This window comes from Panthera leo, chromosome B4 (assembly GCF_018350215.1).
Source record: "Panthera leo isolate Ple1 chromosome B4, P.leo_Ple1_pat1.1, whole genome shotgun sequence".
Classification (NCBI taxonomy): Eukaryota; Metazoa; Chordata; class Mammalia; order Carnivora; family Felidae; genus Panthera; species Panthera leo.
In genome coordinates this window covers 121472850-121486365 of record NC_056685.1, presented here as the reverse complement: position 1 = coordinate 121486365, position 13516 = coordinate 121472850, and the positions used below count along the sequence as shown (strand labels likewise).

Here is a 13516-nt window from a genome sequence, read left to right as displayed (position 1 = left end):
TGCTTCAAAGTTCACTTTTCATTGAAAGGCTGACAACAAAAACTCTAAGTTGCTTTCTTCACAGTGACAGGCTCGTTCCATTTGTTTTCTTAAAAATGCCTGCCAAGTGGCCATGTTTTCAAGTAAAATGGAATTGTGTGAGAAAAGTCACTAGTTCAGCCTCCCGCTCAGTTGTACCAGCCCTCTTTCTGCAGAAAACCACTGCGCTATAGCACGCAGCGTGAGGTCTTTATATATACTTTGCATTTCACTGCCACATAGAGGTAGGAAAAATGTGTACTCGAGGACCAAGGTTTAATAAAATGAATAATTTTTATGCTTCAGCAAGAACATGCCAAGGCAAAGCCGGCCCTCTGATTTTAACTCCGAGTGCAAGGTGGTGAGGAAGACGGAAGGAACTAGTCTGGTTCCGTGGCGCTGACTTGACCTGTGCTGAGGCACCTGTGGTTTTACTCGCCATTGCTTTTGCACCGTCAGGGCGGAGGTCAGACGCTGAAAAGGGCAAATAATGCGTTCATCTCACCATGAAGACGGTTCTGGCCTCGCAGACCCACTGGAGCCACGTTGCTGAAGTTGGCACCGCTGCATTCACGCTCCCTCCGTGGGAACGGGCAGCCCCGCCAGAGCCGGCTCAGAGCCTGGGGAGGTTAGCTAGCTGGTCCTCATTCCAAGTTACAGACTCTGAGCTGACCTCCACAATGGTAAATAAGAGCTGTTTTGTTCATTTCTAACTCCCAGGAGGCATTTACAATACATCAAAGGAGAGACAGCAAAATAGGAGGTTTTGAGAAAGAAAGGGGTTAAAAAGCAAAATCAAATAACATGAAATGGAGACAAAGTTTTGAAAGCCTTGCCACTTACCTATGATTTCCTTCACCAGGATGGGCTGGGAGTAGTATTTGGGCTCGCTGGCGCCCGCAGCGTTCACAGCCTTCACGCGAACAAAGATCTTTGCATCTGTAGGCAGACCTGTGATGGTGAACTTGGTCTTATCGATGAGATCTGTGTTTGCAACTATCCAATCCTCGGCTAAAATTCATAAAAGAAAAGGACAAGAAGGAGAAATGGTGTTTAGTGAAAAAAAATCATCCTAACTGGTACGGTCGACTCCAAACTAGTATTTTACTTATAATTAAATCAGTTGGAGGAAATATGATTTTGGTATGGACTCACATTACATGGGTAGGCATTTTTCATATTTAAATGAAAATGGCCTAGAATGGCTAATGTAAGTAACAGGAAGAAGGATAATCAGATTCTGCTATTTCTGAAAAACCTCTTATTCAGGATACTATGATACTAGAGTATCCTGAATTCTTGGGGACAGTCACTATGATTCAGGATACTGACGTGATACTAGAGTATCCTGAATCACAGTAACTGTCCCCAAGAATTTTGTAGCAGTTTTACTCCAATTCAGTTTCATAAGGATTGACATACTCATGACATTTAGCCATCTACATATGTTAAAGTTCAGAAGAACAAGAAAATACTATTCTTGTGAATGAGAGACACAAACCTTTATAGTTATATAATCTCCCTGTTTTATCTTGGTTGTTTTTTTATTATGAGGCACTCATACGTGCATAGGGAGTCTGATAATGCTTCCATTTATGAATACAAGAAGCTAATATCCATGGCAGACAGGAAACACAGCCCTGGAGACAAGGCTTATAAGGTATTGGCATAATTCTTTCACTTCAATCAAAAATGATGATATTTTTTTAAAAGGTTTTGGTAGCTTTATCTATAACATCAAGAGAATTTGAACCCAGCATTCAAGGGTTGCAAATATTTCAACTTCTGAAAGTTTGTATGCATTATGCCCACAGGGTTGGTTGGGGGAGGCTTGGATCCCACATTATTAGCTCAATGCCTGCCCACCCCCTTGATCTCTAAGGACTTTTTCATGTGTGGGTGGTAGGTGTACTTCATGCTTGGTCATGGAACATTCCCAGAAACTGTATCATATAGTAAGAAAGTTTGAAAGCTTTCATAGAATACTTTACCTGGTAGGTCATATGCAGCCTCCCCATTTTCATCAGACTGTTTTGCTGATGTACCTTTGAGAATCCGTCATTAAAATTAATTAAAGACACCCACTTTCACACCAGAAGAATATCGTATCAGTAGTCAGCATTCTCTGTTAGTAAAGTATGCAAAGTATGCAAAGATATTTGTCTTCAGAGCAGTGACGGAAGAGACCAAACACATTGGGGTGGGGGGGTGGGTAGTTCCTCAGGAGAGCCACAGCCTACTCTGTTCAGACTGTGGTTTTTGTCCTGAGGCATCTGCCACAGAGAAGAAGAGGAGACAAGAGGCTGGGCACCTCCAGCTGTGGGAACAAGAGGTAGAGAGGAACAAAGCAAGACCCTGAAGAGAAAGGAGGAGCGGGTCCCAGACTCCACAGGGGAGCAGCACACAGTGGAACAGTCTATCTTTTCACCTGTCCCTGCGACCCCAGCCAGGGAGGGTCCTCCCAGGCACCCAGGTAACAAAGAACTCCTGCTATGGGGTTCAATCATCACAGTCTGGGAGTGAAGGCACTCAGGATAAAGCCAGCCCTGTCTTCCCAGCAGCTCAGGAGGCAGCCTCTGGTTGCCATAACAACAAGTTCTGCAGTCAAGAAAACAAATTGAGCATGCCTGGGTCCCTGCGTTCCACATGACTGGAGGGAATGTTGCTGGCTCATGGGTTGTGGGCATACCCCCACTGGTTTGGGATGATGCCTTTTCACCTGTTATCAGAAGAGGAGCAGGGGAGTGGAACCCCTTGGAACCTTCTCCTCTCTCTTATCCCATCCCTTCTAGGAGTACCTGGGAAAAGGAGCAGGGAGCCAAAATATCCTGGTGGCTGCAAGGGCATGTGGATGATAAAAATTACTTAAGGACACTGAAAAAGAAATACCTCTTTAAGCCAATGGTCAGGTTGGGAGTCACTGTGCTGATATTTTCATAGTGAAGAGACAGTTGATGAGAAAGTGAAAATAGGAGACAGAAAACGTGCTTGAAATAGTGAAGAACTAGTAAAGGAGAAATTTCAAGAGAAGACAGGACGAAACAAGATCAGAGGGGAACAAAAATAGCCCATCCCTTCACGTTTGAACCACTTTAATTGAGGAAAACAGAGAAAGAAAACGGTGTCCAGGGGATGGGGAAGGAATATGAAAGTTATTTGATACATGAGGAGAATTTTTAAGAACGAAAAGAAAGAGCTAGAGTGAAGGAAGAAAACAAAGAAGAGTAATGTGCTGCAGGCATTAAAAAAAACAAAAACAAGAGAAAGGCAGAGTCAAAACCAACACACGATCTTATAAAAGAAAGAATTCTCTTACAGAATAAAACCTGACATATCTAAAAGCATTAAACACTACAGAAAATTAGTCTGGAGGACAACAGCCATTAAAAAGAATGAAGAATAGGGCAGCCACATAAAGAAAGAAAAGACTGCGAGAAGAAAGATATACACGTTATGAAAGAACTTCCATAGAAAGCTAATTCCAAAACGTTATGTGGCAAAATATATACATAATAATGACTGTGTACATATACATATGTATATACCCGTATACATATGTATCTACACAGATCACACACAAAATTATGTAAAATACACTTCGTTGTATTTTATCTAAGGTGGGTAACATCAAAATGACAGGCATCTATCATTTTGCTGTATCTTCTTACTTTTTAAACCTATCAGAAAGAAAAGAGTAAAGAATTTGCTCTGTTTCATACAAACACAAATGTTCGTGCTCAGCAGCCACATCACATGTCAGATGGGGAGATTTTGCTGGTGGGGTGATATAAATAACAGAGTGGAGTACTCATGAGTTTTTGAAATGGGAGAGGAATAGAATGGGAATAAACCATATTCTGAAGTGCTCAAGAATTTACCTTTTTGCATTAGTGACACTACCCCCCTCCTATGCTGGGATGCCTGGGAACTTTCTCATAATGCCCCTACTAGTTTTAGTTAGTGGCTTTCTAAGCCCTGGAGAAATGAAGCAGCGTGCTCTGTGAGCAGAGCACATGTCAATGGAACTGTTACCAGGATGCCTTGTCCCCCCGTCTCTTGTTCCCTCCCAACCAGCACCAACGGTGGTTTCCAGGGGTGCCCCAGTCCAGGGGCCTGGGATTTCCTTTGCCGCAGTTTTCTCTCATAGGAAGTTTCTTCTCCAGAGGTTTTCCTCCTGGGAGGGTGCCTTTGTAGTCACATTCCTGATTTCCCAAATGTGCTCTGTAGTCTCCCTTTCCTTCAGATAAGATCCACATTAAAGTTTGGAGTCCAAAGAGCTTTCTCAGAAGCTAAATCTTGGCCTATCATTTGTGGTGATATGTACAAGCTTCCCCAGTGGGTTGTTTACCTACCTCATCTAGAGTGGAGCCTGAGTTCAAACTGGGACAGTTTTAGTCATCCATTTTCAAATCATGACAAGCAGGATACCAAAAACACAACAGGCTTTCAGTGAATTTCACATCATTTTTGGTTTTAGGTACACTCTGGCCCATATTTTCTTGTGTCATTTTCTCTTTGTCTATTATTTCTATCAACAAGTTTTTTTTTAACTGTTTCTCTTCTCCTTCTAAATTTCAGTGATTACATTTTTATATACTGAGACAAATTCCTGTCACATGTCAAACCTATTGCTTACACCCTCTGAGATTTAATGCTGCCACTGAAAGTTGTTCTTAATTCTCTTCCTCCTCCTCCTCCTCCTCCTCCTCTTCTTCTTCTTCTTTCCTCCTCCTCCTTCTCTTCTTCTCTTCTTTTCTTCTTCTTCTTGAAGGCATGATCAGCAGCTAGCCAAATATATAGTCTCCCTTTATTACCCAGAAGTAGGCAGCTTTTTTGATAGCAGACCTCTACTCTGTATAGGGTTTAGAATGTCCAACTTGCTTCATCCTAACTAGACTTTTATTTTTCTTGGTGCAATTTAACTCCACCAATTCAAGAAGTGGAAATCCCTGAAGTTTTGTCAGAATCCCTTCTTTCTATGTCTTAGACTTATCGTGGTGTCTAATCTGGCCACCTATCTAGTATATTTTTGAGATCTCCATTTGTTAGCATCAAGTACCAAAAAAGGGCAAATTTTTTATCCATCTTAGAAGGAAGACTTTTGCTTGTTGTCATTTTTGGTAGGAAGGAGAAGAGTTCCCCAGAATGATAACAAAAGAAAGGGGGGAGTATCTCACCTATTGATGATGGTATTCATTTTAACTACGAGTTGTACTTACTTCCTTCAAAGCAATACTCTAGCACATAGCCATCTAAACCTGCTGCACCAATCTGGTCCGGGGGCCTCCACTTCATTGTGACAGTGGTGTCAGTTACGGAGTCAACGGCCAGAAGTGTAGGAGGGCTGGTTACAGCTTCAAAGATAAAAAACAAAAAAGAAAGAAAGAAAAGAAAAGAAAGAAACAGAAGAAATGATTAACTATGGTGTTACAGCACAAGCCGTGATAAAAATTAACTAGGATATAAATAAAAATATACAGAGAGGCCTATGTCTTAATAAAATCAGTGAAGACTCCTTGAGGATATGCTGCGTGGAAGGTAAAGATCTGCTAGGCGTGGACAATTTCAGAAACGCTGCCACACTTTCCCTCCAGTTTGGGAGGTTGGCATGAGAGGCTGGGAGGCCCAAGGAAGTTGAAAAAAGTCAGAGTTTGAGATCTAATGATCCAGAGTAAATTTCCCATAACCCTCTAATTTTAAAGTATAAATCCTGTACTGAATCTTCTTTCTATTGAAAAAAAGTAGTACTTCACTACCATAAAAGGGGAAAACATCTTATCTTCTATTTCTTTGCCTTTACTGAACTGACTTTGTTAGTTCATTAGATAGCATTTAAGGTGTGATGGTAAAGCAAAGAGACTAGTTTTCAAGAGTGCTTTGTAGAAGTGGTCTCTGTTTAGTTATAGTGTTTACACATAGGTCCTGAGTTATACCTTCAGAAGGACAAATGGGGAGTGGTCATGTGTCAATGGCTCAGCTTTGTGTTTTCAGTGGGAAGCAGCAACCAGATCCACATACAGCTTTCACCGGAATTCTGGTAATAAATTCCAGGGTCTACACTATGAAGACATTCAGTTCTACCAAAGTTGTTTTTCAATTTCTTAGGTGCCCCTAACCACCTCCAACCTCCTGCTCACGCACGACTCTAAGAAACCTTGTTAGAAGTTGGAGGGAAGAAGTCAGGGCAATGATTTCCATGACAGAGACACATCTCCTGACTTACCCAAAGGAACAAAAGGCTTGGAGGGCATACTGGGCTTGGAGATACCAACGGCATTGACTGCAAAGATGCGGACCTCATAAGCTACACCTTCAATCATCTTCTTGGGCTCAAAAGTTGTTTCTTTGCAGAGATCAAAATTTAGCCTCATCCATCTGGAGCTTTGTTTCTTTTTCCTCTCAATAAAGTATCCTGTAGGTGACACGAAATGGAAACTAAGGTTTTTCCATGGCTTCCAAAATTAAACTTTGTCAGATATTAGAATTCATAAAATCTCTAAGTAAAATAGTCAGGTATGCATATATTTTTAAGCCACCTTATTTCACCAGTTGTTTGAGAGAAATTATAGGGAATACAAACATTAACATCATAAGATATAGATAAAAGTAATAGGACTAGAAAAAAATTAAAATTGCACAGGACGATAAGAGAGAAAAATAAATCACAGCTATATAGACTATAGAAATACCATTGTTACAGTTGAGTAATAGATTTGGCTAGGAGTCCAAACAATGTAGGTTAGAAGAGGGAAAACTCACTTTTGTGAGTTTCAAATAGAAAAAATTCTTGTTCCACAGGGAAGCAAATTCTTTTAAATATTTATCTCTAAAAATTTTTTTTTCATAGACATAATTCTATGGAGCTAGATATTTACTGATTAGAACAACTTAAAGTTAAACCTATAGATGTTGCAAAACTAGATATTAAATGTAGATGTCAAACAAAAAAGGGAACAGTCAGATGATATTCATCAGAGTTATTTCAATCTCAAGTACTTATAAAGAATCCCAAAATATATTTCAATTTGAATGGATATTTAAAGTCATAGTAGAATAGGTTTTCTTCTACATGCAATATTTTAAAATATGCTCTATACTAATAAGCATAAAGAGGACTTCAACTTCAATGGTGGTTTCATAGATTGACCGACATGCAGTTACCTAAGATTGGGGACCCTCCATCATAGACAGGAGGCTCCCAGTTCATGATGCACCAATCATCTCCCACATCTGTCACATTTGGTGCCACTGGAGGATCAGGGATGTCTGTAGCAAACAAAAAATGGAATAGAATAGAATAGGATAGAAAAAGTAAAATAAAGTAAGAGTAAGTGAGAGCACAAGAAAAATGTTAATTGGAAAATCAGTTTTTGGTAATAATCATAGAAGCAGTGTTTTTTCTGAATGCTTTTCCATGTTTATTGAAATGCATGTAGTAACTAATTTGGGCAAAAAGTCATGCTCCATATGGGATAAGGGAAGGTGAGCCCAATAAAGATAAATATAATATGTATTCAAGTCCTTTAAACCAGTGTCACAACATTAGAGAGCAAGCCCCATATGGAACTCAAGATACTTGTCCTTTACCTTGAAAACGGTAAACAAGAAATTATTGCATAATATCAGATGTGATTTCGTGTTGTGTTTTGAACTACAAAGTGAACCGTAAATCAGTTGGAAGAATCAAGATGTTGATTGGTAAAAATCCAAGTCAAAAATGGCAAGTTACCATATCTTATTAACATAATTCAGTGTCTGATAAAGTGACCTTAGTTTCTGGTCCATTTGAAATATGATTCTTAAGGGAGAAATAAAGTGAGATGAAGAGATCATGAGAGCTTGGACCACCAATAATCTGCTGGACTCATTTCACTTGGTTTCAAGCTTAGGAAAAATACACCTAAGTTGTCATCTAAGGCAAATCTTACTCTTCTACAATGATTGTGATGTTGGAAATTGTTTAGTGATTGTTTCAGTGACTTTAAAGGAAACCGAAAGGAATACAACTGTGGAGAGCTAATGACCAGCAACCCCAAACAGTTAACTTTAGTTACACATTCCTGCAATTGGACCTCTGGGCAAGAAAAAAGAAGACACGAAGAGAAGAGAAGGGAAGGGAAGGACAGGAAAGAAAAGGAATGGGAAAGGTAGAAAAAGAACAATGGTGATTTATAAAACATAGCTATCTGTGTTTCATTTGTTGACTACCCAGAAGAGTTGAGAGAACCAAGAGCTGGCAAAGTCTACTCTGGATATGGACATGTAAACTTGATTCTAGAAGTTTGTTGAACCAGAGGACTTACCCACAACTTTAATCTTGATGCTTGCATGTGCTTCCCCAGCTTCATTTTTCAGATTTATGTGGTAAACACCAGAGTCATCTCTTTCAGCGACGTCAATAACCAGAGTGCTGCTGTCAGGGTAAGATTCTGCTCTTATCCGGCCACTGCCCTCCATAATAGCCTAAGGAGGAGAGAAACAAAATACGGCATGACCTATATGACAAGGACTATTCCAAAGTACCTTAGAACTTAAGCTGGATGTGGTGCTAAGGCCTAAAATACATGTTCTTAATGTAATCCTCCACCAACCCTAAAGATAAAGGTGTTAACATCCCATATTACAGGAGAAAGCTGTGGCTCAGGGCCACATGGCTAACAATGAGAAGAACTGGGATTTGTCTCCAAAGCCCACTAAGCACGAACCCACCAAAGAGAAAGCTGGAGGACTAAAAATAGGAGTGCAGAAGTGTTATTTTAGTAGAGGAGTCTCTTTGTACATGAAATTAAATATTTAAGAACTAATCATGACTTGCTTATTTATGTGTCTTGAAAATTTAGAAATACTGAAGAGGGTTGAAGAAGACCACAATGCCAGTTTTCCTTACAAGTTATTGAGTATTGATTTTTCCCTTCCAATAGGACAGAATGAATGAATGAATATCTAATTCCCAAAGTAAAGACAGAGTGAGGTTGGGCCTTCCATTATATTTTCTTTCTTTATTTTCTCTTTCTCCTCCTCTTCCTCCTTTTTCTCCTTTTCTTCTACCTCACTTCTTTCCTTCTTTCTTTCTTAAACCAGAAATTTGAAGTAGCATTCCATTTTTCTGATTCCTAGGTCATATTTCCTATATGACAATGAATAGCCAGCATACAAAGAGAAAAAACAGAGAAGGTCAAGGTAATTTAGAAACTGGGTAATTTTCTAATAACTATTAAATTAACTCTTTACTTTTTTGTGTCTGGATTAGGACTCATAAGTCCTCAATAACATAAGATTGTGAGAGCAATAAGAATACCTGAGATAGTTTTCATAATTCTTCTGTTTTATAATAGAACAAAATTTTCTCATATTAGCCAAATTCATTTTTTTTTTAATATATGAAATTTATTGTCAAATTGGTTTCCATACAACACCCAGTGCTCATCCCAAAAGGTGCCCTCCTCAATACCCATCACCCACCCTCCCCTCCCTCCCACCCCCCATCAACCCTCAGTTTGTTCTCAGTTTTTTAACAGTCTCTTATGCTTTGGCTCTCTCCCACTCTAACCTCTTTTTTTTTTTCCTTCCCCTCCCCCATGGGTTTCTGTTAAGTTTCTCAGGATCCACATAAGAGTGAAACCATATGGTATCTGTCTTTCTCTGTATGGCTTATTTCACTTAGCATCACACTCTCCAGTTCCATCCACGTTGCTACAAAAGGCCATATTTCATTTTTTCTCATTGCCACGTAGTATTCCATTGTGTATATAAACCACAATTTCTTTATCCATTCATCAGTTGATGGACATTTAGGCTCTTTCCATAATTTGGCTATTGTTGAGAGGGCTGCTATACACATTGGGGTACAAGTGCCCCTATGCATCAGTACTCCTGTATCCCTTGGATAAATTCCTAGCAGTGCTATTGCTGGGTCATAGGGTAGGTCTATTTTTAATTTTCTGAGGAACCTCCACACTGCTTTCCAGAGCAGGTGCACCAATTTGCATTCCCACCAACAGTGCAAGAGGGTTCCCATTTCTCCACATCCTCTCCAGCATCTATAGTCTCCTGATTTGTTCATTTTGGCTACTCTGACTGGCGTGAGGTGATATCTGAGTGTGGTTTTGATTTGTATTTCCCTGATGAGGAGCGACGTTGAACATCTGTTCATGTGCCTGTTGGCCATCCGGATGTCTTCTTTAGAGAAGTGTCTATTCATGTTTTCTGCCCATTTCTTCACTGGGTTATTTGTTTTTCGGGTGTGGAGTTTGGTGAGCTCTTTATAGATTTTGGATACTAGCCCTTTGTCCGATATGTCATTTGCAAATATCTTTTCCCATTCCGTTGGTTGCCTTTTAGTTTTGTTGGTTGTTTCCTTTGCTGTGCAGAAGCTTTTTATCTTCATAAGGTCCCAGTAATTCATTTTTGCTTTTAATTCCCTTGCCTTTGGGGATGTGTCGTGTAAGAGATTGCTACGGCTGAGGTCAGAGAGGTCTTTTCCTGCTTTCTCCTCTAAGGTTTTGATGGTTTCCGGTCTCACATTCAGGTCCCTTATCCATTTTGAGTTTATTTTTGTGAATGGTGTGAGAAAGTGGTCTAGTTTCAACCTTCTGCATGTTGCTGTCCAGTTCTCCCAGCACCATTTGTTAAAGACACTGTCTTTTTTCCATTGGATGTTCTTTCCTGCTTTGTCAAAGATGAGTTGTCTTATTAGCCAAATTCAAATCTTAAGATTGTAAAAGATTTTCTGCTTTATTTTTAATGTGAAAAGAAAATACTTAGGGTGGTGTTGCATTATCTTCTTTAGTTTTCTATATTTTGTTTGCTTGTCTGTTTGTGCTATATAATTTACATAGAGTAAAATTCACACTTTTTATACATAGAGTTCTATGAATTCTGACAAATTTGTGTGATTGTGTAACTACCACCACCACAATCAAGATACATACCATTTCCATGATCCCCAACAGTGTCCCCATGTTCCTTCACTGTCAACTCATTCACCCCTACACTCTGGTCCCTGGCAACCACCAATCTGTTATTTATCTCTCTAGTTTTCCTTTTTCCAGAATGTTCATATAACAGACTCAAACAGTATGTAGCCTTTTGGATCGGTCTTCTTTCACTCAGCATGATGCTGTTTAGATTCAACCATGTTGCTACATGTATTACTAGCACCTTCTGTTTTACTGCTGAGTAGTATTCTATTGTATATTCCATGTGCAGTTGGGTTATTCATGTACAAATTGTATGTTTGTACAATTGGACTTTTGGGTTGTTTCCAAGTTTTGACAATTATAAATAAAGCTGTTATAAACATTTATGTACAAGTTTTTGTGTGGACATATGTCTTCATTTCTCTAGGGTAGATAGCTAGGAGTTTCACTATAGGATTGTATGGTAAAGTGCATGTTTAACTTTATAAAAAAAAAACTACCAAACTGCTTTCCAAAGTGGGTGGACCATTTTGCATTCCTACCAGTGATGTATGAAAGTCTGATTGTTCCATATCCTTGTATTTGGTATTAGCAGTTTTTAAAAATAATTGTTGTTGTTGTTGTTGAGCTTCTTTCATTCAGCATAATTATTCATCCAAGTTGTTGCATACATCAGTAATTCATTCCTCTTTACTGTTAGTAGTATTCCTTTAATCCTTTTACATTTGTTGAGACTTACTTATGGTCTATCTTGGACATTTTCCATACTCAATTTTTTTTTAATGTTTACTATTTTGAGAGAGACAGAGAGGGAGGGAGAGGGAACAAGCTGGGGAGGGGGAGAGTGAGAGGGAGACACAGAATCAGAAGCAGGCTCCAGACTCTGAGCTGTCAGCACAAAGCCCCGTGAACTCACAAACTTTGAGATCATGACCTGAGGCGAAGTCGGACGCTTGACCAACTGAACCATACAGTCGCTCCTCCATATGCAATTTTAAAATAATGCCCATTCTGGGGGCGCCTGGGTGGCTGAGTCGGTCAAGCGTCCGGCTTCAGCTCAGGTCATGATCTCATAGTCTGTGAGTTCAAGCCCCGCATCGGGCTCTGTGCTGCCTGCTTTAGATTCTGTGTCTCCCTCTCCCTCTGCCCCTCCCCTGCTCATGCTCTCTCTCTGTCTCAAAAATAAATAAAAGCGTTAAAAAAAACTATAAAATAATGCCCATTCTGTATGTGTCATTGGAGTATTCTGTAAATGTCAATTAGATCAAGATGGTTGCCAGTATTGTTCACATCTTAAATATCCTTACTGATGGTCTGTCTTCTTGTTTTAGCAACTACTAAGAGAAGAGTATTGAAATCTCTAATTTATCTGTTTTTCTATTGCAATTTTTCTATTGCAATTCTATTATCTTGCTATTTGTTTTCTACTTGCCCTGTTCTTTGTGCCTCTTTTTCTGCCTTCTTTTAGATTAATTAAATATTTTTTGTGATTTCATATGATATCCTTTGTTGGATTATTAGCTATAACTTTTTGTTCATTATTTTAGTGGTTCCTTTAGGGTTTATGGTATACATCTTTAACTTTTCACAGTCTACTTTCATGCGATATTACAACAATACCTCCCTTTTCACCCTCCTAATTCTTACTTTCCATTCTTTTTTTTTTCTTGACCTTATGTTTTTATTGTCATAAATTTTACTTACAGTACAAACAACAGTATATTATTATTATTTTTGTTTAAACAGTCAATTATCTTTTAAAGAGATTGAAATAATACAAAAAAACTCTTATGTTTATCCACACGGTTATCATTTCTGCTGCTCTTTGTTCCTTTGTGAAAATGATTCAACCTGACATTATTTTCCTTATGACTTAAGGACTTCTTTTAGCATTTCTTGTGGTGCAGGTCTGCCAGTGATTATTTCTTTCAGCTTTTATATATCTGAAAATAATTTTATTTTGCCTTTGTTTCTGAAATTTTTACTCAGTATAGAATTCTAGGTTGATATATTTTTTTTAGAATTTATAGAATTTTTTAGAATTCGTAGTATTCTAGGTTGACAGTTTTTTCTTTAAAGATGTTGCCTCACTGTCCTCTCACTTGCCTTGCTTCCAGAGAGATCTGCTGTCACTCTTTTCTTTATTTCTGTATATTTAATGTGACTTTTTTCCCTGTCTACTTAAAAACATTTTTTTTTTTGTTAATCATAGGGTTTGATCAATTTGATTTTAATGGGTCTTGGTGTGGTTTTTTTCTTTTTTTCTTTATATTTTTTATTTTTGTTATTTATTTATTTAATATAATTTATTATCAAGTTGGTGTGGTTTTATTAATGCTCTTTGTGCTTAGATTTTATTGAGCTTCTTATATCTGCAATTTTAGTTTTTATCAAATTTGGAAAATTTTAGCTCTAATTTCTTTACATATTCTTCTGTCCTTCTCTTTGGGGACTTTAATTACATATACATTTCACTGTTTCAAGTTGTTCCAAAGCTTAATGATGCTCTTTTGTTTTTTCCTCCAGAAAACAGAAAAGGAAAAAACACTCTTCAACTCTTTTTTTTTTAATTAATAAAT

General features: G+C 38.4%; 1 protein-coding gene across 1 annotated transcript in view; it reads right to left on the bottom strand.

Annotated features, from left to right (window-relative positions):
• The window catches only part of MYBPC1 (myosin binding protein C1), a 101656-nt gene that overhangs the window by 20177 nt on the left and 67963 nt on the right, over positions 1 to 13516 (bottom strand). The window contains exons 16-21 of the mRNA XM_042948338.1: positions 8322 to 8481; positions 7180 to 7284; positions 6242 to 6430; positions 5238 to 5372; positions 2010 to 2063; positions 862 to 1029 (exon numbers count right to left, since the gene is read on the bottom strand). Of these exons, the coding sequence (XP_042804272.1) occupies positions 862 to 1029; positions 2010 to 2063; positions 5238 to 5372; positions 6242 to 6430; positions 7180 to 7284; positions 8322 to 8481 (811 nt within the window). The remainder of the gene's footprint in view (positions 1 to 861; positions 1030 to 2009; positions 2064 to 5237; positions 5373 to 6241; positions 6431 to 7179; positions 7285 to 8321; positions 8482 to 13516) is intronic.